This window comes from Corythoichthys intestinalis, chromosome 16 (genome assembly GCF_030265065.1).
Source record: "Corythoichthys intestinalis isolate RoL2023-P3 chromosome 16, ASM3026506v1, whole genome shotgun sequence".
NCBI lineage: Eukaryota > Metazoa > Chordata > Actinopteri > Syngnathiformes > Syngnathidae > Corythoichthys > Corythoichthys intestinalis.
This window is the reverse complement of record NC_080410.1, coordinates 48,063,850-48,090,037: the sequence shown is the minus strand read 5'-3', so window position 1 is coordinate 48,090,037 and position 26,188 is coordinate 48,063,850. Positions and strand designations below refer to the sequence as shown.

The following is a 26,188-nucleotide window of genomic DNA, read 5'->3' as shown; positions in this document are numbered from 1 at the left end:
TGAAGAACGATGCAGTAATCCAATTATTATGGGAGATGCAATCCACTATTTAATCAAAATTTAATTACCTTTTTTATTATTAACAGGTGTGTTACGGGTGGATATGGATAAATGAGGGCACCTCCTGCGCTCACACGTGCACGCTCTCTCTCCCATCCCGTGCATGCGCATCCTTAAATGTCTCCGCGCTCTCTAGCTGGATTCACTTGTGAGTGCGCGAGAGAGGCGTGCGCATCATTGTCTTTTTTATGCATCCTCACACAAATGAGTTTTTCACCAGGACAACGCAAACACTCGATCATCGAGGACTAGTTCTTCCTCAAAGTGATGTTTTTTCACTCAGGTAAGACATCTTTAGGGAATAGTGCATTGTCATCATTTTGGAACAGGGATTTTCCTTGCATTCTTCTTATATCTGTGCTTAATATTTGGAATTGTTAGTGTTATGTTGAAGTAATGACCCTAAATGTAGGCTTACTGTGAAGTTGGATTTGTGCAGCAGTTCCTTAAATAAATCTTAAATCAATGCTATGTCTACTTTATCAAGATATGTACATTAGTGAATAAAGAAATAAAGATATAGATGTATGTACAGTATTTGTAACAGTATGGTGATATGTAAATGAGTGTATGTGTATAGATTTTTTTGGCCCGAAAGGAAGTGTATACTTTTTAAATCTACTCAATTTAAAAAAAAAAAAAAAAAAACGGCCAGTAAGAATATACATACCGTAATTTTCGGACGACAAGACGCTACTTTTTTACCTCACTTTGAATCCTGCGGTTTATAGTCCGGTGTGGCTTATTTGTTGAAATTTTTTTATCAATAGGCAACGCTTCATTTGACAGTGGCATCATAAGACTGTCATTAAAGCGTCATAATTGTGACATGACACTACCGTAGGCATTACTGAATGCTTATGACGGATGTCATTAAGTGTCATCTGCGATTTAATTATGTCACTAACTCACTTAAGTCCAGCTTGGATCTTTTACATCCATTCAAAAGTGAGATAATTTGCCGGATGACACTTAATTACATGTTATAAGCATGCATTAATGCTCATGACGGATGTCATTAAGTGTCATCTGCCAAATTATGTCACTAACTCACTTTATGTCCAGCTTGGATCTTTTACATCCATTCAAAAGTGAGATAATTTGCCGGATGACACTAAATTACATGTTATAAGCATGTATTAATGCTTATGACAGTGTAATGTCATAATTATAATTGTCTTATGACAATCTTATGGCCCTGCTGTCAAATAAAGTGTTACCAAATACCATAACTAGCAATTAATGAAACAATTAGAACAGTATCTGAAGAACTAGTTAGCACAGAATATGAATTTTGATTGTTATTTTCATATGTAGCGCTGCAATGCATGCTAGGAGGCATGTTCTACGACAATAGTGTTGACAGCAGGTGGCAACAGAGGTTGACTGTTTCCGCCAAGGGAGCAGTGATGGCCAAATGAAGCCTCTTGAAGCAATAAAGCTTTGCAGTCAAAGCTTCATGGTGGTTCATTTGGTCTCATGACAGTCTTATGATGCCGCTGTCAAATAAAGTGTTACAGGTTAATATCATTTGGTGTAAATATCCCATAATACAGTGAAGACAGTTGCGGCATATAGTCTGGTGTGGCTTATTTGTTGAAATTTTTTTGTCAATAGGTAACGCTTCATTTGACAGTGGCATCATAAGACTGTCATAAAACCGTCATAACTGTGACATGACACTACCATAGGCATTACTGAATGCTTATGACGGAAGTCATTAAATGTCATCTGGAAAATTATGTCAATGACTAACTGCCCAGCTTGGACATTCAAAAGGGAGATAATTTGCCCGATGACACTAGATGACACTTATAAACATGCACTAATGCTTATGACAGTGTAATGTCATAATTATGATTGTCTTATGACAGTCTTATGGCACCACTGTCAAATAAAGTGTTACCAAATACCATAACTAGCAATTAATGAAACAATTGAAACAGTAACTGAAGAAATAGTTAGCACAGAACATGAATTTTGATTCTTATTTACATCTGTTGTGTGTCAATGCATGCTAGGAGGCATGTTGGATGACAACAGTGATGACAGCAGGAGGAAGCAGAGGTTGACTGTCTCCCCCAAGGGAGCAGTGATGGCCAAATAAAGCCTCTTGAAGCAATTAAGCTTTGCAGCCAATTGGTTTAAAGCTTCATGGTGGTTCATTTGGCCCATAAAACAGTGAGGACAACTGCGGCTTATATTCCAGTGCAGCTTATTTATGAACAGATGTCGTTTATTTTCAAATTTGGTAGGTGGCGGCTTATAGTCAGGTGCGCCTTAAATTACAGTATATAATTATTGAAAACATAACTTTTCTCCAAAAGCATGTTACCAAATACCATAAGTAGCAATTAATGAAACAACTGGAACAGTAACTGAAGAAATAATTAGCACAGAACATGAATTTTGATTGTTATTTTCATCTGAAGTGCTGCAATGCATGGTAGGAGGCATGTTGGATGACAAGAGTGTTGACAGCAGGTGGCAGCAGAGGTTGACTGTCTCTTCCAAGGGAGCAATGATGGCCAAATGAAGCTTCTTGAAGCTTTGCAGCCAATTGGGTCGAAGCTTCATGATGGTTCATTTAGTCTTATGACGGTCTTATAATACCACTGTCAAATAAAGTGTTACTGGTTAATATCTTTTGGTGTGAATATCCCATAATACAGTGAGGACAGCTGCGGCTCATAGTCCAGTGTAGCTTATCTATGAATAAATATCGTTTTCGTGTCAAATTTGGTGGGTGGCGGCTTATAGTCAGGTGCGCCTTATAGTCCGTAAATTACAGTATATAATTATTGAAAACAACTTTTCTCCAAAAGTGTGTTACCAAATACCATAACTACCAATTAATGAAACAATTGGGACAGTAACTGAAGAAATAATTAACACAGAACATGAATTTTGATTGTTATTTTCATCTGTGGCTCTGCAATGGATGCTAGGAGGCATGTTGTACGACAATAGTGTTGACAGCAGGTGGCAGCAGAGGTTGACTGTTTCCCCCATGGAGCAGTGATAGCCAAATGAAGCTTCATGGTGGTTTATTTGGTCTTATGACAGTCTTATGATGCCGCTGTCAAATAAAGTGTTACAGGTTAATATCTTTTGGTGTAAATATCCCATAATACAGTGAGGACAGCTGCGGCTTATAGTTCAGTTTAGCTTACTTATGGACAAATGTCGTTTTCGTGTCAGATTTGGTGGGTGGCGGCTTAGTCTCCAAAAAATGTTACCAAATACCATAACTAGCAATTAACGAAACAACTGGAACAGTAACTGAAGACCTAATTAGCACAGAACATGAATTTTGATTGTTATTTACATTTGTAGTCCTGCAATGCATGCTAGGAGGCATGTTGGATGACAACATTGTTGACAGCAGGAGGAAGTAGAGGTTGACTGTCTCCCCCAAGGGAGCAGTGATGGCCAAACGAAGCCTCTTGAAGCAATTAAGCTTTGCAGTCAAAACTTCATGGTAGTTCATTTGGTTTTATAACAGTCTTATGATGCTGCTGTCAAAGTGTTACTGGTTAATATCTTTTGGTGTGAATATCCCATAATACATGAGGACAGCAGCGGGTTATAGTCCAGTTCGGCTTATCTATGAACAAATGTCGTTTTCGTGTCAAATTTGGTGGGTGGTGGCTTATAGTCAGGCGCGCCTTAGTCAGAAAATTATGGTATATAATGATTGAAAACCTGATTTTTCTCCAAAAATGTGTCACCAAATACCATAGCAAACAATTAATGAAACAACTGGAACAGTAACTGGTGAAATAATTCGCACAGAACATGATTTTTGATTGTTATTTTCATCTGTTGCGCTGCAATGCATGCTAGGAGGCATGTTGGATGACAAGTGTGTTGACAGCAGGTGGCAGCAGAGGTTGACTGTTTCTCCCAAGGGAGCCGTAATGGCCCAATGAAACTTCTTGAAGCTTTGCAGCCAATTGGGTCAAAGCTTCATGGTGGTTCATTTGGTCTTATGTTGCTGCTATCAAATAAAGGGATACCGGTTAATATCTTTTGTTGTGAATATCCCATAATACAGTGAGGACAACTGCGGCTTATAGTCCCGTGCGGCTTAATTATGAACAAATGACGTTTTCGTGTCAAATTTGGTGAGTGGTAACGAATAATTGATTAACTCGAGTATTTGATTTGAAAAAAAAATATTCGAATTCAATTTTGCTGCTTCGAGTATTCGTTTAATTAAAGTGGCGTTGTAATGGTTTATTTTGAAAGTGTTTGCCTTTAATTTTATTGATTTGGGTGGATACACTGCCCTCTAGTCTGCCTCATTCACATGGCTGAATCCATCTGCTGCCTGTTAAGACCAACATAAGCTATGTTTTTGTTAATCTGTTATGTTATCTTCCTTATCCGATTACTCAATTATTCGAACTAACTAGTTCATTGATTAATCTACTACTAAAATAATCGATAGCTGCAGCCCTAATATACATATTGAAATCCTAACTTTTCTCCCAAAAAGTGCTGTATTTTTAATAAGATTTTATCAGAGGCTCTCACTGCCAACCCTTCCAGTTCAAATGTATTGGACGTTTATAGCCATAAATGGCAGCCCAATGACATTAAACGAGGCACATCGAATTTTCGGCAAGTAATTTCCACTTGTTACTTATTTTTTGTTATTTGGCGCCCTCTGCTGGCGCTTGGGTCCAAATGATTTTATGGGTTTGGGGAGTGAGCATGGTAACAATGGCGAGCAACTAGTTTATTTTTTTGATTGAAAATGTTACAAATTTTAATAAAACGAAAACATTTAGAGGGGTTTTAATGTAAAATTTCTATAACTTGTACTAACATTTATCTTTTAAGAACTACAAGTTTTCCTATCCATGGATCGCTTTAAGAGAATGTTAATAATGTTAATGCCATTTTGTTGATTTATTGTTATAATAAACAAATACAGTACTTATGTACCGTATGTTGAATGTATGTATCCGTCTTGTGTCTTATCTTTTCATTCCAACAATAACTTACAGAAAATATGGCATATTTTATAAATGGTTTGAATTGCGATTGATTACGATTAATTACTTTTTAAGCTGTAATTAACTCGATTAAAAATTTTAATCGTTTGACAGCCCTAGTTTTAATATAAAATTTCTACAATTTGTACTAACATTTATCTTTTAAGAACTACAAGTCTTTCTATCCATGGATCGCTTTAACAGAATGTTAATAATGTTAATGCCATCTTGTTGATTTAGTGTTATAATAAAAAAATACAGTACTTATGTACCGTATGTTGAATGTATACATCCATCTTGTGTCTTATCTTTCCATTCCAACAATAATTTACAGAAAAATATGGCATGTTTTATAGATGGTTTGAATTGCGATTAATTACGATTAATTAATGTTTAAGCTGGAATTAACTCGATTAAAAAATTTAATCGTTTGACAGCCCTAGTATAAATATGTATTTTTGTAGTATCTTTTTTTTCTACTCATATGGTTTTAATTCCTAATGATTGTACAATTGTGTTGGTCCAGTTAATACAATCACATTTTTCCCACTATGTATGAAAATGGTTATCTTACATAATCACTATGGACCATTATAAGACCCCCACCCCCCCCAAAGTGCAATTCAAAGTGATTGCACAGCCCTTATTGGCAATACAATGATGCCAGAGCTCATCTCCCTCATTCAATTAACTTTGGCTCATTTACATCCGCGCTCACCCACTAATAACGGCCCCCCTAACCCCACCCCAGTAGAAAAATGTGCCTGCACAGACCTGAGCTGTCAAGCAAGGATCATTTAGAGAGAGCGTATCCTCCCCAGTGGTTCTATTGAATCTAGGAGATTGTAACAAGTGATTTCCCCAGGCAGGCCCAAACCTCGTCGTATATGAACATAAAATCAGTCTCGGGTAGGGAACGGCGCCCATTCGTTTGAGAGCCACTGTGTCGTGCATCTTGTCATTCACGGAGAGGAGATACCTGTGGTATCCCACTCAAATTCTTAGACGAATCCTCACGGGAACCATCCACACTAATATGACGGAAAATATCAACTACAATCCCCTCCAGAGAGCGCTGTTTCTGTTTTAAATCGACATTTTGTAGCCAATACAGAGCACTAATTTGACGATTTGGAGTTGTATACTGGAACAGGAACCACAGAAAGACTGTTAATCTTTGTTAAGCCTGAGTTATACTCCCGCGTTGCGGTGACGGCGCAGCGACTACGGCGTCATTCGACATTCGATAGTTCTGCGGTTAGGGAACGCGTTGCTCTGTAATTCACCGCCAAGCCACTAGAGCAGGGGTGGGCAAACTATTCCACAAAGGGCCGCAGTGGATGCGGGTTTTTGTTCATATCCATCATGAGGACAGCCTTTCACCAATCCAATTTCTTACAAGTGCAATCAGTAGATTGCAGTCAGGTGCTTCTATTTTCCACTGATACCTCATTGGCTAAACTGTCTGTGCTGAATAAGACCAGGACCCACTGCGGCCCTCGAGGACCGGTTTGCCCACCTCTGCACTAGAGGGATGTGGCGTTATGTTTGTACGGTTTTGGGGCATGCTTGTTGACTTCCGCTAGTCTAGTTTAAGGGAGAAAAAATAAATAATGCAAGATAGAACTCTTGAAAGTAAATATTCTGCTCATCAACACTGAATAAATATTGAACATTCAAATGTTGAGGAGCAGGCGACGCAGAAGACGGTTTCGAGGCGGTCTGGCCGACTTTTGATGCCGCACAGAGAGTTTTAGACTTGGGTGGAGACAGCAAGCTGTGGTGTCTAGCTTCAAACTGGCGTCGAGCACTGCGTTCAAGCTCTGCAAAGCCCTCCAGCCCAATTTGTTTGTTTGTTGTTTTTTATGTTTTTTTTTCTTCATAAGAGACATCTCTGGGTTCAGATTCAACTGAGCTCCAAAGCACAAAGCTGAAAATCTATTTTAAAGCAATAAAGCTGGCTACTGGAGGGCAGTAGCGCATTTGGTAAGACCCACAACCCGATTCAATGCCCGGGATGCAAGGCGCTGAACGACCGAGCAGAACGACCGGGAACACCAGTGTTGAGTCCGTGCTGCTCGCCGATCAGACCCCGCAGAGACTCAAAAAAATCCGTCTTTATGAGACAGGCGGCGGTGAGGGAAAAGTTTACGTGGCTGTCGCAGCAACAACAGCGGCATCTCTCAGTTAGTTATGTGTGAATAAATTGTTACTTTGCTATCAAAAGTTCTATTTGTCTTGTTGTATTAGTTATTTTGTAAAAGGAAAACATTATTCAGATGTTTGGGATGTAACCAAAGCAAAAAATAGCTGTGTTAAAGTCAAAGTTATTTTTGAAATGTATGCTTTCACAAAAAGCTCAATTTCTGTTTTTTCATCAGAAATTGGAAAATTGCTCCAACAAAGCTATTTTCTAATGCTGATTTCTAAAGAATGGAAAAAGATATGAACTTTTTTTTCCTGCTGATAAAAAGAGAGTAATCTTTCTTTAGGTGGGTTCCATGTTTATATATATAGCAATAGAACAGAATTTTCTGTGGGCCTTGCAAAATCAGTCAAAATCCAGTAAAACTGCGAAGGGCCTTGCTCCGGTGAAAATGGCTGGGAGTTAATGAGCTAGGAGCGCACACTGTTAATTGACATGAAAAGGTTTCTTCTCATTTTCAATGTTTAACGGATAAATACTTTCATACTAAATGCATAAATCTACAAACTTACGAGTCTATATTTTATTCTCTATCAGCTTTGACATTAGAAATTAGTTTAACATGGGAATTTTGTTCGATTTCTGTTGCCGTCACCTGGCACTACAACCAATCAGCAGTGGATTTATTGATCGACAAATCACCTGCGAGGACACTGGCCCAACCAAAAGTGCTCTCCCGGATAGGTCCAGCGTGGACCCCGTCACCTTGCACTGGGTGCCGGGGAGGTGCTCTCCGATACCATACCACGCAGCATTCCCGGCTCAGGGGTTTGGTGCATGGGAGGGTTGCACCTTGGCCCTGTCTTCGGCTCCGGCCACCTCTTTGGGCCTGAGGCAGTCGCCGCTGCCCTTCTATTGGCGGGGTAATCGGCGACCCTCCTGGGGTTTGTGGGATCTGTGTTGGGGCTTGTTGTCCCCTGCTGGGGGGGTGGTTGTACCCTGGTTGCCGGCCTGTGGTGTGGCACCCATTCGGGGATGCGGGGTGGGTGCCTGGGGGCGGTCTGGGACGGGGGGTGGTCGGGGCTCTGGTGTTTCTCTCGCCCTGTGGTAAGTAGTTCTTGTGGCGGGGCCCCGCCTGCTGGATTCTTCATCTTAACACCAGAAATGCCGTGCATGACTTGACCCAAAGTTCACTGGGCCAAGTGACCCAGGGCCTTTTTAGTGTTCACTCATGAACCCTTCTTTTTGCACTTTATATACCTTTTACCTTCTGCACCTACACACTCATTTAGGTCGTCGGAGAGAGTTGCAACGCAAAGCCATTCCCGCACCTTTTTAAACTCACCACATACATTATACTCCAATAGGGGAGCTACGACGAGGGGCGGTGGGATGTGCAACTGGGAAGAACTTCCATGCGGCGGTCCCCCTGACCTCAGCCTGGCTCTCCTATTTTAATGCATACACTGAACTACCCTCACAGCACAGTCCCATCCTAGTGCTGAGTAATGGCTGCTAGTCGGTGACCTGGCAGCTGCAGTAATAGGGCGGTAGGTGGGTCCCACTTTTTTCTGTATGGCTGGCTCCCGAGGTTCTCGACACTCTCCTGCTACCGCTTTCCTCTCTTTTCTACCTGGGTATCCTCCTTGGGCCCTGGCACCGGTTGAGTGCCAGTGGGTCGGCGGGGTGTCGCCGCCTCCGGATGAGGATTCTGGCCTAGAGGGCCGTGGGGGTTCCTCAGTGAGCCGTGTCGGTTGGGGGGTTGCGGCGGTGGCTGGTGGGCCGGTCGGTTATGAGGGGCGTTGGCGCATCCCCTCATCACTTCCCTGAAAGCCGATTAATGGGGGCGCGGATGGTCCAGGGTCCCAGGGGAATGGCGGTGGCCTTTGCTGCGTCACCAGTAGGTAGATGGCGAGATAGTGTAAAGCGCTTTGAGCACCTTGAAAGGTGGAAAAGCGCTATATAACACCATTTGCCAGAGCTGCAGGAGGGGGTGATGTGCTGACTCCCTTCCCCCCACCCGATTGGCTGGGGAGGCACAGTGGCCCTGGGGCGGTCCCAGCACAGCTTTCCCACTTGCCCACAGGTCTACCACACTTTGGATGCGATTCACGCATGACTGGGTGCAATAAGACCACTCAAGCAAAAAAACTATCGGTGCCAGGACTAGCGATCAGGCAGCATATAATAGGATGTCAACATATCCACACTTACAAGTGATTCGCATAATACTGGGTTCTAAACCTCACATTAGTGATTTGTGTATGCTCCTCTCCACCTAATCACATCTCTTTCACCCCCCCTCCTTTTTCTCCTCGCCCCCCCCCCCCACATGTGGTCAATCAGAAATACAATTAGCTAACGATTGCACTGCTATATTGTTTGTTAGTGCAGGCGTTGAATATATTTCTTGTTGTTGTTTGTTCTTCTCTTCTGTTTCTCTCCCCTTTTCAATGTTCCTTTCTGTCTCCCCATAAAAAAAATAAAAAGAACAATGAAATATACCCAACAACAAATAACTGCATGTCAACAGGAGCAAGAAACAGAGTAATTCTTCTGATTCTGATTACTGCCGCAGATAGAAAAAATTAAATTCATTCAAATGTTGTCTGGGTATTGACAGATTGTATTTTTACATTGCAGGTAGAAAGTTGTAATTCCAAGTGATCGCCATCATGGATTCCTGGATCTTCCCATCAAGTCTCCCGAACATGTCGGAGCAGATCATGGACGACTGCTTCCTGCCGCTGAACGAATCAGAACAGCAGATGAACGACACAGACCAGAGCTTCAACGGTACCAGCACCGTGGTCATCACTTGCATGTACTTCTTGGTGTGCGCCATGGGCCTGTGCGGGAACGCTTTGGTCATCTACGTCATCCTGCGCTACGCCAAGATGAAGACCGTCACCAACATTTACATCCTCAACCTGGCGGTGGCCGATGTACTTTTCATGCTGGGACTACCTTTCATCGCAATTCAGCTGGCACTCGTCCACTGGCCCTTCGGTCCGGTTTTGTGCCGCGTGGTGATGACTGTGGATTCCCTCAATCAGTTCACCTCCATCTTCTGCCTGACGGTAATGAGCGTGGACCGCTACCTGGCTGTGGTGCACCCCATCCGCTCCACCAAGTGGCGCAAGCCCCGCGTGGCTAAGACCATCAATGTGGCAGTGTGGGGAGTTTCGCTCCTGGTCAACCTGCCCATCGTCATCTACAGCGGCGTCATCACCAAACACGACGGTTGCTTCTGTACCATCGTATGGCCCGAGCCTCAAGAGGCCTACTACACCGCCTTCATGTTTTACACCTTCATCCTGGGCTTCTTCCTGCCACTCCTAGTTATCTGCCTGTGCTACCTGCTCATCATTATCAAGGTCAAGTCAACGGGCATTCGAGTCAGCTCTTCGTCCAAGCGCCGCCGCTCGGAGAGGAAGGTGACCCGAATGGTGTCTGTGGTGGTGGCCGTTTTCGTCCTGTGCTGGCTGCCATTCTACGTCTTCAACGTCACCTCGGTGACGGGGACGCTCAGCACCACGCCGGTGCTGCGCAGCACCTTCGCCTTCGTGGTGGTGCTGGGCTACGCCAACAGCTGTGCCAACCCTATCCTCTACGCCTTCCTGTCGGAGAACTTCAAGAAGAGCTTCCAGAACGTTCTGTGTCTCAAGAAGGTGGGCGGGCTGGACGACGTGGAGCGCAGCGACAGCCGCCAGGACAAGTCCCGCATGATGGCAGACCCCACCGAGACGCAAAGTACTTTGCTTAATGGCGACCTGCAGACCAGTATCTGATCCGCTTTGATCTACTCACTTTTGAAGGTTTGCTACAATGGCAAAAGACAACTACCAGGAAGTAGGCAGAGCTCTGCGGCAGCTGACGGGGCAAGCCCGGGAAGATGGCCAACCTTAAGGAGACTCTGTTGAATAGCGTCATGCAAACCAGTATCTGATCCGGACGTACTACTTGTTTAGCATGATTCTGCTTGCTGTTGATATTTTTGCTCTTTTGAAACAAAGCACCAAGGCTTGGTGCCAGATGCGTGATGCCTAACCTCGCAGACACCTTGCTCAATGGTGACCTGTAGACCAGGGGTCCCCAACCGGTGTGATTTGGGTCTTTTTTTCACGGACAGGTGTTCTGTCTCGTTGAGACGAGATGGTCCCGAGATAGGAGAGTGAGAGAAGCCCGCTTCACAAAGATACAATGTTGGAAATTGTAGCACAGTTTTCAGTGCTCTCCTAGCAATGTCAGGATATTCCGAAATGACTTTAATCCAGAACCTCGGTCGAGTTGTTGTCTCAAATGTACGTTTCAGGTCGCCGTGATTTGCGATCTCGACGAGCTGATATTCCTATTGCACAGACGGGTCAAGAATCCGCTCCTTCGCAGTTCGTGGGTCTTTAGTGATTGGGAAGTAGCATACATTTTGTTTTCTTCAAGGTTGTAGGCTCATCTTCTGGCTCGTCAGGTTCCCTTTTCCCCATAAAAAATCTGTCCAAAGACGTCTGTTTTTCAGTCATTCCAGTGTGGGGGATAATTATTTTGGGGAACAAATGTAATGGGCGACGACCTACGTCATATGGCATTATCGAGGCCAAGCGCACATAGCTGTACAAAACAAGATGTACTGCTAACAGTCCAATCAATGCATTTCTATGACGACCTCCTATCCTGTTGATGTATATCTAGAGTAGACAGGGATATTGGTGCGTTAAGCGGCACAGGCCAAAGTCAATCGGCCAGAATGCAGTTGTTAATAAATTATTTATTATTTCTGCGCGGCCCAGTACCAAATGCGCTACAGACCGGTACTGGTCCGCGGCCCCGTCGTTGGGGACCCCTGCTGTAGACCACTACGTGAGTTGATAAGGCTTATTTACACCAGTATTTACACAAGGAAAGGCCGTAATTCACTTTCTTTGCTCCGCACCATATGCAGTTCCCTTTTCACTTTGCAATTTGAGCAAGCGAGGATTTGAGAACAAACCTATCCATGTGCAAAAACGGTCAATTATTGGACAAAACGCTCTGGGTTGGGCAACACGGTAAAATAAGGGAGTAAACAATCACGGAGCTCCAGAGAACTGCAAATGAGCTCATTCGTTTTATCTAATTCCAAGCGTTTGCGGGAAATTTGGAGCATCAGAGGCCTTTGATGCCACGTTCATTTGACAAGGACAGAAGATATTCCACGCTGAAACCCTATTCATATTAGTCAATGTAATGCTCACAACAGACTGTGATGCTAACCAATCAACTAGAGTTGTCCGATATTATCGGTAAAAGTATTTTTTAAATGATGTCGGATAATATCGGTATCTGTTTTTCAATATCGGATTTGGGCCAATAAGCATATTGCCTTCAAGGTGAACATTTACAGGCATCTCTAATATTTTCAAGTGGGAGAATTTGCACAATTAGTGGTTGACTAAATACTTATTTGCCCCACTGTATGTGAATGGCCACAGTCGGATTTTTGGGGGATTTTATGGGTGAAACATGGTAATGTAACAAGGGTCGCGATGCAGAAACCGCAGACATCAAGGGGTGTTTGAGATTTTCTTTTTCATATATTTACCCTTTTAAACATTTTTTCCAATTTTTCTTTGTTTGGATCGATTATTTATCATCTGACATATCGGAAAAAATGCGACAGTAACAATAAAAATACAACTAAGCTAAGATAGAGGTAGATATCTGGCTTTTTTACAAACACCATTTTTTGTTTAAAAGTTTAAAATATGTGAGTAAATCAGTTTTTTTTTTTTTTTTATGAAATATTAGACATCAATTAATGATTCTAAGCTAAAAATGACAGACATTTTGAATAATAAATATAATTACCTTCGTTTTTTTGGCTGGGTTGAAACAAAAGTGGTTGCGCGACGTCTGTAAACGGGGGTTTTCAGGGCAAAACGGACAAATTAAAAATACTTTGGGGGCTTAATGCACCATGACATATTGTTAGAGAGATATACAGTGGGGCAAATAAGTATTTAGTCAACCACTAATTGTGCAAGTTCTTCCACTTGAAAATATTAGAGAGGCCTGTAATTGTCAACATGGGTAAACCTCAACTATGAAAGACAGAATGTGGAAAACCCCCCAGAAAATCACATTGTTTGATTTTTAAAGAATTTATTTGCAAATCATGATGGAAAATAAGTATTTGGTCAATACCAAAAGTTCATCTCAATACTTTGTTATGTACCCTTTGTCGGCAATAACGGAGCCCAAACGTTTTCTGTAACTCTTCACAAGCTTTTCACACACTGTTGCTGGTATTTTGGCCCATTCCTCCATGCAGATCTCTAGAGCAGTGATGTTTTGGGGCTGTCGTTGGGCAACACGGACTTTCAACTTCTGTCACAGACTTTCCATGGGGGTGAGATCTGGAGACTGGCTAGGCCACTCCAGGACCTTGAAATGCTTCTTACGTTGGCTGTGTGTTTGGGATCATTGTCATGCTGAAAGACTCAGCCATGTCTCATCTTCAACGCCGTTGCTGATGGAAGGAGATTTTCACTCATAATCTCTCGATATGTGGCCCTATTCATTCTTTCCTTTACACAGATCAGTCTTCCTGGTCCCTTTGCAGAAAAACAGCCCCATAGCATGATGTTTCCACCCCCATGCTTCGCAGTGGGTAAGGTGTTCTTCAGATGCAATTCAGTATTCTTTCTCCTCCAAACACAAGAACCTGTGTTTCTACCAAAAAGTTGTATTTTGGTTTCATCTGACCATAACACATCCTCCAAGTCCTCTTCTGGACCATCCAAATGCTCTCTAGTGAACCGCAGACGAGCCTGGACGTGTACTTTCTTCAGCAGGGGGACAAGTCCGGCAATGCAGGATTTGAGTCTCTGGCGGCGCATTGTGTTACTGATATTAGCCTTTGTTACTGTGGTCCCAGCTCTCTGTAGGTCATTCACTAGGTCCCCCCGTGTGGTTCTGGGATTTTTGCTCACCATTCTTGTTATCATTTTGACGCCACGGGGTGAGATCTTGCATGGAGCCTGTTGATTTCTTTACACCTAGCGTTTTACCTATTGCAGATTCAGTCTTCCCAGCCTGGTGCAGGTCTACAATTTTGTCTCTGGTGTCCTTCGACAGCTCTTTGGTGTTGGCCATAGTGGAGTTTGGAGTGTGACTGACTGAGGTTGTGGACAAATGTCTTTTATACCGATAATGAGTTAAAACAGGTGCCATTAATTAGAGCTGGGAATCTTTGGGCACCTAACGATTCGATTACGATTATGATTCAGAGGCTCCGATTCGATTATAAAATGATTCTTGATGCACCCCCCTCCTTTTTTTTTTCTTTTTTCTTTTTCTTTCTTTTTTTTTTTTTTTTTTTTTTTTTAATGTTTTGTACATTAGTTCCAAAATTGTTCAAAAATACTCTCAGGCTAAACCACACTACTATTTCAGTATCAAGTTAACATATAGCAGTAAACAAATATACAAAAATAACATTAAATAACAAACTCCAGTCCCCATTCTGTATCAGCAGCTTTAAACTACATTCAATTAATTTAATGTTGTGAATCAACCGTTAAATTTGTTAAAATTGCTCCCGTTATTCCATAATCTCCTTTTTGTCTACTTTCGACATGTGAAAGTTTTAAAACTATTTTAAAGATAGATTCAAGTCAACATTTTACCGATTTAGGAGTATTTTAGATAAAAAGTTAATTAGGTTTGCTTGAAGGTTCGCTACAACAGCCTTGCAGGGAAGTGTACTGCTTTAAGATGGCGGCCGTTTACTACCGCCCGCATCTAGCTTTTTGTAGATGTGCTGCTAACACTACCACATCTATATTGCATCTAGTCCTATATAAATGATATCTACCATAACATTATATGAATGTACTTTGTAGCAGCTTTTCGGCAGCAGTCAGGTATGTTGTTGTGTTTTTTTTTTTTTTTATCTCGTTGCATGAATTGAGCTAGAGCCGTGAGTTGAGCATTGGCATTACCCGAGGGGCCAGGTAATGAGAAGCATGATGTTTAGCTACTCTCGCACCGTCCCGAAGACCGCGCGGCGCGCTGAGTGTTGTGTACTTCCGCTTTACTTCGCATATTTCAATAATCGGAATTTGGATGTTTGTGAATTGTTCTCGAATCTTCCACTGCCGAATCGCGAATAATCTAAGAATCGGAAATTTTGCACACCTCAACCATTAATACAGGTAACGAGTGGAGCCTCGTTAGACCTCGTTAGAAGTTCGACCTCTTTGACAGCCAGAAATCTTGCTTTTTTTGTTGGTGACCAAATACTTATTTTCCACTCTAATTTGTAAATAAATTAATTAAAAATCAAACAATGTGATTTTCTGTTTTTTTCCCACATTCTGTCTCTCATGGTTGAGGTTTACCCATGTTGGCAATTACAGGCCTGTCTAATATTTTCAAGTGGGAGAATTTGCACAATTCGTGGTTGACTAAATACTTATTTGCCCCACTGTATAGACATATTGTTCTATCAAACACAACAGTTCTTTTGGCTTAAAATACAGCCGTTTCTTTTAAAGAGAAGTGCAAGAGCAGAAACTGCATTTTCAGTCTTGTCTATGTTTTCCGCCATATGGTCTCAGCTATGGTCCGGACCACGGTGCGGTCACTTTCACACCTATAGCCAACCGCACTATCGTCCGCTTGGAAGCGAACCGAGACCACCTGTCCGGCGAGGTCTCGGACCGTTTCTTTGTTCCGCACCAGTGTTCGCCTGTTTGTATTCACACCAGCCCAAAAGGTGCGCACAATGAACTTTTTGGTGTGAATACGCCCTTACTTTACTCGACTACACTACCAACAACCAACCGTGTCGCATTATACGAGCTCTCGCAACAAAATGACTTTTCAGGATACGGCGCGAGATCCATGATGATATTTATCATTTGGAACATAACTGGGACTACAAGATGTATCGGGGGAAGCAGATTGATTCTACTCGGACTAACTCCCCATGCAAATATTTGCTCTGTGCTATAAATGAAGTCTGGATGGTTTTCCTCAGCGTATTGACATTAGAAAATGATACCTCAAGTGAATTATACACACACAGAGGAAGATACTTCCTCGGAGCTACTGGATTATTTGCATGGATCACGTTACCATAGTTTTGTGTAAATATGACTCGAAAACTCAATTTCAAAGTCCAACCTCCCACTACAGATGGAACATGCAGGGACCGAAAAATGGAAATGTCGTCTTCAATGCACTTTCATTTTCTTGCTTGCTAATTATTGTACTTTGATGGTATTTATCCTGTTGTGCAGTGTGTGTGATGTAAGCGGATGGAAGAAATGTGCAACATTGTGGAGGAACAGAACAGCATGTGACTAAATTATATTGTGTGGAATTAGAGTCTATTTTGTGATACAGTGCTTGTTAAAATTCAGTTTTTCTTCAGGCTGAAAGGTTTTAGCAGGGATTAAAAAACATACACAAATGTATTTTTGTAGAATAAAATCCTGATTATTACATTATGGAGAAAAAAAACTACAAAAATATACCATATTTTCGGACTATAAATCGCCTTTTTTTGCCGGGGTGCGGTTATAAACCTGTTAGCATGTTTTTTATGCTGTAATTAGCTGAATAACGTTTATTAGCTATGTTAACATACTGTTCTCAGTTTGTTATTTATACGTTATGTAATGTTAGCGTCCTGTCATAAGCAGAGTTTAAGGAGGGGTGTCAGGCCCCCTGGTGGCCAAAAAGTGTCATTGCATTTAATTGACTTTCCTATATACAGTATATATATACATATATATATATATACACTCACCGGCCACTTTATTAGGTACACCTTGCTAGTAAAGGGTTGGCCCCTTTTGCCTTCAGAACTGCTTCAATTCTTCGTGACATAGATTCAACAAGGTGCTGGAAGCATTCCTCAGAGAGTTCGGTCCATATTGACATGATCGCATCACACAGTTGGTGCAGATTTGTCGGCTGCACATCCACGATGCGAATCTCCCGTTCCACCACATCCCAAAGATGCTCTTGGATTGAGATCTGCTGGCTGTGGAGGCCATTTGAGTACAGTGAACTCATTGTCATGTTCAATAAACCAGTCAGAGATGATTCCAGCTTGACATGGCGCATTATCCTGCTGAAAGTTGGGTACATTGTGGTCATAAAGGGATGGACATGGTCAGCAACAATACTTAGGTAGGGTGTGGCGTTCCAACGATGCTAAGTTGGTACCAAGGGGCCCAAAGAGTGCCAAGAAAATATTCCCCACACCACCACCAGCCTGAACCGTTGATACAAGGCAGGATGGATCCATGCTTTCATGTTGTTGACGCCAAATTCTGACCCTACCATCCGAATGTTGCAGCAGAAATCGAGGCTCATTAGGCCAGGCAACGGTTTTCCAATCTTCTATTGTCCAATTTCGATGAGCTTGTGCAAATTGTAGCCTCAGTTTCCTGTTCTTAGCTGAAAGGAGTGGCACCCGGCGTGGTCTTCTGCCGCTGTAGCCCATCTGCCTCAAAGTTCGACGTACTGTACGTTCAGAGATGCTCTTCTGCCTACCTTGGTTGTAACGGGTGGTTATTTGAGTCACTGTTGCCTTTCTATCAGCTCCAACTAGTCTGGCCATTCTCCTCTGACCTCTGGCATCAAGAAGGCATTTCCGCCCACAGAACTGCCACTCACTGGATATTTTTTCTTTTTCGGACCATTCTCTGTAAACCCTAGAGATGGTTGTGCGTGAAAATCCCAGTAGATCGGTAGTTTCTGATATACTCAGACCAGCCCTTCTGGCACCAACAACCATGCCACGTTCAAATTGTCTTAAACCATGTCTACATGCCTAAATGCACTGAATTGCCGCCATGTGATTGGCTGATTAGAAATTAAGTGTTAACGAGCAGTTGGACAGGTGCACCTAATAAAGTGACCGGTGAGTGTATAAAGTTTGTAAAGCATTAAAGCAAACAACAAAAATGAATGAAATGAACCAAAAAAGATGTTAATAATGGGTCAAAATTATTTTTCGAACAGATCATGTGACTAGCACCATAGGCGGTCATTTGCTTTGCATATTATTTACAAAAAAAAAAAAATAGGAGAGGGCAATTTTATTTTTCAAATGATTTTTTTCTTTGTTTGAAAATATTTTTTGGGGGATTGAATGATTTAGACACAAAAGTCCTACCCATAACATGGCCCAAACACAAAAAGGATTGCTAAAATCAAACTTTTTAAATTGAAAATTAAGTGTTCAAATGCAAATATTTGAGTCTCAAAATGTATGATGGGAAGTTGGGCAACCATGACTGTCAGTGGTGGCTGCAAATGGTATACAGTATATGATGTGTTCAATTAAGCATGTTGAGAACGTCCCCTGTCATTCTTCCCCACGTCGTTCGCCACAATACTTATATTTGTTGTGAAAGAGTTGCCAAAGCTTAAGCCAATAAAAGGCACGGTGCAATGAAGGCCTGTCTCCACTTGGATTTCTCTGACTTTTCGCTCATAATATGCTAAAACGGCGTCGTTGTAAACTGTTTGAAGCAACGCATGAACGGGTAATTCCGTGCATGCGTTAATTGCGTCGAATATTTTTACGGGATTAATTTTAAAAATTAATTACTGCCCGTTAACGCGATAAATTTGACAGCAAAAGTAAAAAGTAAAGTATTTTCTCCCGACGCAAAATGTGATTCATATATATTTTATATAAGGTATATATTTTAAGCGCAATCAATAAGCCCTGTAAAACTATACCGTTATTGAGCACTAGAGGGAGCAACACGAGTACAAGCAAGACTAGGCAGATGAGCAAGATACTGACAATTAAAAAAACAACAGTGAGAGCAGCGTGCCTTCAAATGGGTGTTGCATACTCTTGTACAGTAGGTGGCGGTATGCACCTAATAGTTGCTTGCAATGCACCTTTAAGATAATATTGGGAGTTTTTTTTTTAGTTTAAACTTCTGTTTACAGTGCAGTCAATTTTATTAGTTTTTTTTTTCATTCTGGTCAGTTAGTTATATAATATATATTTAAAATATGATACATATTTAAAATATAACATATATATATATACAGTACTGTATATTTTTATTATATTATGTATATACAGGATATACTGTATGTATATATTTTCCCCAAGTGGAAGCTTCCATGATCCTAATAAATTTAATAATAAAAAAAAAAATAATAATAAATAAATATATATATATATATATATATATATATATTAGGGCTGTCAAAATTATCGCGTTAACGCGCGGTAATTAATTTTTTAAATTAATCACGTTAAAATATTTGACGCAATTAACGCACATGTCCCGCTCAGAAAGTATTCTGCCTTTTGGTAAGTTTTACAGCAAGACTTTTTGTGCTGACCAACAGCGAACTCTTGTGGTCGCTTTGCGACATGGTTTATTGTTTTCTTACCAGTTCATTATGGCTGCACGACGTCTCGGGCTGATAATGTTGTGCTTATACGATCCTTGGACAAGATTTGTCCGTAAGTATGGTTGTTGTAAAGAATGTACATATTATGTTAGTAAGCGAAATGTTATATTTTTTTTATGAGACGCTTTTTGTTTATGTTTAGTGAACCTGTATAGCGTGCTAAGCTAACGTTGTTGCTAATGCAATGCTTGTGTACTTTTTTTTTGTAGTTTTACGACGGTCTAAAGAGGACAATGGTTTGAGGCCATTTTATTAATAAATCAGATGAAAAAGAAGAAGTCTAATTATTAAGGCGTCGTTCACTAACTGTCTAGCTTTGGAAAAAGTAGACGCTTCGGAGTGAGGACAGCATAGACAAGTTTAAATGACAGTAGAGTGCGATGCCCACTACAGTCCTTTTGTACCGTATGTTGAATGTACTGTATATATCCATCTTTTGTCTTATCTTTCCATTCCAACAATTTATTTTACAGAATATATATATAATTTACAGAAAAATATGGCATATTTTATAGATGGTTTGAATTGCGATTAATTGCGATTAATTACGATTAATTAATTTATAAGCTGTAATTAACTTGATTAAAAATTTTAATCGTTTGACAGCCCTAATATATATATATATATATACATATATGTATACATATATACATATATATATATATATATATATACACACATGTATATATATATATATATATATATATATATATATATATATATATATATATATATATATATATATATACACACCACAGTTTTACATCGGGAGAAAATACTTTTACTTTGTACTTATAAATTTTAAAGAAAGTATTTTTTTACTTTTACTTGAGAAATGTTTTTGCCCCTGCATTATTGTTATATTGTATACATATATTGTATATTGTATGTATTGTATTATAACTCTTGAATTAGGGGTTATATCCTGGTGGGACTTGCATGTTTTTTTTCCTTTTCATTGCACATTTTTTGGCTGATGCGACTTATACTCAGGTGCGACTTATCGTCCGAAAAATACGGTATATCTAGGAATCAGAGAGGTTTTGACATTTGATGAATGAATGTCGTAAAGTACAATGTTTGTATTTGGGAGTTGCTTTTTCAATTCATAATAGCGGGATCTATATTTTTCCAGAATTGTATATCAAAAGACACACATATACAGTGGCGTGAAAAATTATCTGAACCTTTTGGAATTTGTCGCATCTCTGCATAAAATCTCCATCAAATGTGATCAGATTTTTGTTAAAATCACACAGATGAAAATAGATGAAAATAGTGTCTGCTTTAACGAAGACAACCAAACATTTATAGGTTTTCATATTTTAATGAGGATAGGATTCAAACAATGACAGAAGGGGGAAAAATAAGTAAGTGAACCCTCTGCCTAAGGAGACTTAAAGAGCAGTTGAAACCAATTTTTACCACACATTTTAAGTCGGGTTTTATCCCAATTACTGATGAGTAGTTTAAAGCTGACCTGCCCAGTATAAAACACTCACCTGGTTAGTCTTGATGAGACGCAGTGTCTGATATGCATCATGGCTCAGTCAAAAAAGCTGTCTAAAGACCTGCGAGCAAGGATTGTTGATTTGTATAAAGCTGAGAAAGGATACAAAACCATCTCTAAAAGTATGGATGTTCATCAATCGACAGTTAGAGAAGTTGTCTACAAATGAAAAGAGTTTGGTACTGCTGCTTCTCTGCCAAAGAGTGGCCGTTCACCAAACATGAGGCTAAGAGTTCAGCGCAGAATGCTCTAAGAGGTAAAAAAGAACCCTAGAATGTCTGCAAAAGACTTACAAAAAATCACTGGCACAGTCCAATATCTCTGTGCACACATCAACTGTATGTAAAACTATGTTCATTGGAGGACTCCACGGAGGAAGCCAATACTGTCAAAAAAAAAAACATTGTTGCTCATTTAATGTTCGCAAAAAGGCAATTGGACACTCCACAGAAGTTTTGGCAAAATATTTTGTGGACTGATGAAGCCAAAATTGAATTGTTTGGTAGTAACACACAATGTCATGTGTGGAGGAAAAATGTAACAGCTCACCATAATCAACACCTTACCTCGCCGTGAAGCATGGTGGAGGGAGCATCATGATTTGGGGCTGTTTTGCTCACTCAGGGCCTGGACAACTTGCAACCATTAATGGAAGAATGAATTCAAAAAGTTGTCAGGATGTTTTGCAGGTAAACCTGAGGCCGTCTGTCAGACAGTTTAAGCTAAAAAGAGGAGGGATGCTGCAACAAGACAATGATCCAAAACACAGAAGTAAATCAACATCAGAATGGTTTCAGAAGAACAAAATACACGTTAGAGTGGCCAAGTCAAAGTCCAGACTTGAACCCCATTGAGATGCTGTGGCATGACTCAAAGACAACGATTCATGCCAGACATCCCAGGAATCTGACTGAACTACAGCAGTTTTGTAGAGAATGGGCCAAGATTAGTCCTGATCAATGTGCCAGACTTATCTGCAGCAACAGGAAGCGTCTGGTTGAAGTTATTGCTGCCAAAGGAGGGCACAACATATTAAATGTGATAGTTCACTAACTTATTGTTCCCCCTTCTGTCATTGTTCACATGCTATCATCATTAAAATATGAAAACCCATAAATGTTTGTTTGGTTTGAGTTAAAGCAGACAGTTTTTTCATCTGTGTGATTTTGAAAAAGATCAGCTCACATTTGATGGTGATTTTATGCAGAAATATGAGAAATTTCAAAAGGTTCGGATACTTTTTCATACCACTGTACATACACATATACTGTATATATTTATGTTAGAGAGGGACATCATTTCATTAAGCATGTACTTACTGGAATAACCTTTGTGTTAGCATGACCTGCATGATTTTCAATCAGTGTTAATAATTATTGAAGTTTTTGTACTGTATTTCTTCTGTTTTTGCCCCAAATTGTGTACTAATTTGCCAAACATAAATTTGAGAAGGGCTACATAACTTAAATACAGTGGTACCTCTACTTAGGAAATTAATGGGTTCTGGAAGAATTTTCGTAACTTGAAAATTCTGTAAGTAGAGACGCGTTTTCCGAGTAAATGCCCTAATCCGTTCCAAGCCCCCCACAATTCTGACATAAATCTTTCATAATGCATAAACATATGTAATAAATACAACTTCTGTCCATATTACACAATTTGTTATTTATCAAAGTGTATTTATTTCAAAATGTTGTTTTTATTTAATTTTGACCCTTTCTGGGTTCCATCGGGGGAGCGTTCAATTTTTGACTCGACAAGTAGTATTTATCATTCTTACTACACCACTTGATTTTTTTCCCTTCTGTATTTTTAGTATGTATGAGTTAGGGTTGTTCCAATCATGTTTTTTTGCTCCCGATCCGATCCCGATCGTTTTAGTTTGAGTATCTGCCGATCCCGATATTTCCCGATCCGATTGCTTTTTCTTGCTCCCGATTCAATTCCAATCATTCCCGATAATTTTTCCCGATCATATACATTTTGGCAATGCATTGAGAAAAAAATGAATAAAACTCGGACGAATATATACATTCAACATACAGTACATAAGTACTGTATTTGTTTATTATGAGAATAAATCTTCAAGATGGCATTTACATTATTAACATTCTTTCTGTGAGAGGGATCCTCGGATAGAAAGACTTGTGACTGTATATTGTGACTAAATATTGCCATCTAGTGTATTTGTTGAGCTTTTAGTAAATGATTCTGCAGTCATGCCCCAATGCATGATGGGAAGTGGAACCAGGATGGGAAGTAAAACCATGACTGTGCGTCGTGCTACCAATGGATATATCTTCTCTGCTTTGGGATATAATTTAAGGTGTTAAGACAAGGATCAATTGCCAACTTGCTTCCCCACATTGCTTCCCATAATAATTCTAATCATAGGGAGAGGGATTGCTAGATTTAGCCAATTGAAGAAAGGTTCCAAAGGCTGCCAAATTTCACTCTACTCATTTTGTGCTGCCTTTTATCTGTCTATTTAGGTAAAACGGCGTCATTACTAGTGACGGGATCTGTCGTTCACTTGAATAAACGAATCCATTCCGGTTCGTTCAACTTGCATTTCGATTTAGGACACGGTTAAACATTTTCCTTTTGTGGGGAGGGTTGGGGTCGGGGGCGCACAGACTTTCTTTAGCATGTTCTTGATCACATATACAATGCTGCCGCTACCAGCCAACGCAGCATGCTTGCTGTCACGAAAATAAAAATAAATCGAAAGTTTAATTTCTAACTATGGAACGACCAACACATCATATTTACCTCTCGCTCTGTTGTATTTTTGTTTTTATGCTCATCACTATTATTTTAGGTCACTATTGTTAAAACTGAAGTGTAAATAGCTAGTTGTCAAATGTGCTGCTCTGAAATAAAAACAATACTACATTTTGATATTCGACAGTTTAATTGCAAATCAGTATTAAGATGATCGTATTGAATTTTTGCACTGGTATTAACAAATAAAATAATCCGGTCAGCTCCCCTGTCGCCCCCTCATCTCAGATCGTCAAATGCTGACGAGAAATAATTCTTTGCTCTTTACGATGTTGCCTTTCTACTCTCATTAGTCTGTTAAGAAAAATGTAGACATATTGCGACATCTCCCGTGTCCGCGTGCGTTGTTTTTGAGTAGCACATGATGGACGGATGGACATAATTTGTCAAATCAACCAACACCCGACACGCTCTGACACGAAAAAAAAAACAGTCGGAAAAAAATTGACATGTATATACAGTTTCATTGCAAATCAGTATAATGGTGATAATACTAAATATTTTTTCTGTGCGCATATGAGGTAAATATCGCTGCCACGAAGCCTCCATATAGTGACAGTTCTCTGTCCCCTTAACTGCCATGAGTGCCGTCACGCGACCGCAGCTCACTTTTGCTTGCCTCGTAGCTACCCGTTTTTTTTTTTTTAATGTATTTTTAGCTACCAGTGTTTTAACTACTGTAAATTTGATAGTATGTTGTCAGTCATAGGTAGTCCCGAGTTTGTTGAGAAAAGTAGTACACTAAACCATGCTCGCTAGATTTGTGTGGTGTTTTGTCTGTTTGAGCAGCATTTGATAGGCTCCACATTAACAAATATGTGACAAAGTCATTTCCTTCCATTTTTTGACTCGTTCACCGCATTACTGGAAAGTCAAGTTAGCAACAAGCTAGGTCAGGAACCGGAGGACCGAGTCACTGAACGGGAAGTGACATAACTCAGTCTTGCCCCCTTGCGTGCACGCTGGCTGCTTATTGGCTACACGTGGAAGTGAGTGACAGACGCCCTGATTCTGTTTCCGCTCCCTCCCCTGCCCGCGATGAGGCTGGCGTCTGATTGGTCGTGTGTGATGTCAGAAGACGCTGCCGCTTGCGCAACGCCCTCCCACGCAGCGAACAAGCCCTAACTTCATAGAACGAATCAGTGCAGATGGTGATTAGTTCAGTCTCGTTCACCCAAACAATTCGTTCAAAAAGACCGAATCGTTCGTGACCGATACAACACTAGTCATTACAGATTGAGCGCGACAATGAGTGAGAGGGTCGTGCAGCGCATATATTAATAGTGTTAAATATTTAAACGTGACACATTTTTTAATAAAATAATTGCCGCCGGTATCGGGATAAATTTGATAACCCTACCTTAAGCCTAAATTAAAGACTGGATGAGTGTAACTTATTATGTCTGTAACGTTAAATACAATTAGAAAACAATTTAATTAAAATATATATATATTAAAAATAGGCATGGCCGATATTTTTTTGCCGATTCCGATACTTTGAAAATGACGTGATCGTACCCGTTCGATCGGGACATCTCTAGTATGAGTATTACTTGACAGCACACAAAAATGACAAATCAAATTGTACGATATGTAGTATACAAGTGCATCTTATTGCTAAGAAGGCACAATGGAGTTTTTTATATTTCCATAGCAACAGTGACCACAGTGGTTGGTCCTCCTGAATAATTCATTTACCTCATAATGCAAGAACGCAGTGTGGGATGACTAATCAAATTTTTGTCCCCTCCACTTCTTACCTGAAATGCTTACGGTGCATTTTAAGACACCCATTTGTTGTTCCTTCTTCAACATGTGCTCATTTTACGCAAAGTAGAGGATTTTGCACCAGGGTGAACCTAGGTTCTACTAAATTGAAACTGTTGGAAACACTTTATTTGACAGCAGTGTTATAAGACCGTGATAATTATGACATAACACTTTCATCAAGTGTCGTCCGGCAAATTAGGTCGTTTTAAATGGATGTAAATGATCTGGACTGGACATACAGTGCCCTCCATAATTATTGGATTTGTAATAATTATGTGTGTTTCAGCTTCTAATTTTTTTCCCCTAAATAATATGGGACCTTAATGGAAAAAAAGAGAAAAATCCAACCTTCAATACAGGTGCATTTATTCAGTGGGGAAAAAATCCCACATACAGAAATAATTATTTGACATCAAATAATGTGTGTCACAATTATTAGCACCCCTGGTGTAAATACTTTGTACAACCCCCTTTTGC

At 40.4% G+C, this 26,188-nt stretch overlaps 1 protein-coding gene across 1 annotated transcript; it reads left to right on the top strand.

Annotated features, from left to right (window-relative positions):
* The first annotated feature begins 216 nt into the window (after positions 1–216).
* On the top strand, positions 217–12,950 carry LOC130904285 (somatostatin receptor type 2-like). The gene is made up of 2 exons (XM_057816949.1): positions 217–343; positions 9,853–12,950. The coding sequence occupies exon 2, from the start codon at positions 9,885–9,887 to the stop codon at positions 10,998–11,000; it is 1,116 nt and encodes a 371-aa protein (XP_057672932.1). The 5' UTR covers positions 217–343; positions 9,853–9,884; the 3' UTR covers positions 11,001–12,950.
* Positions 12,951–26,188: the final 13,238 nt, after the last annotated feature.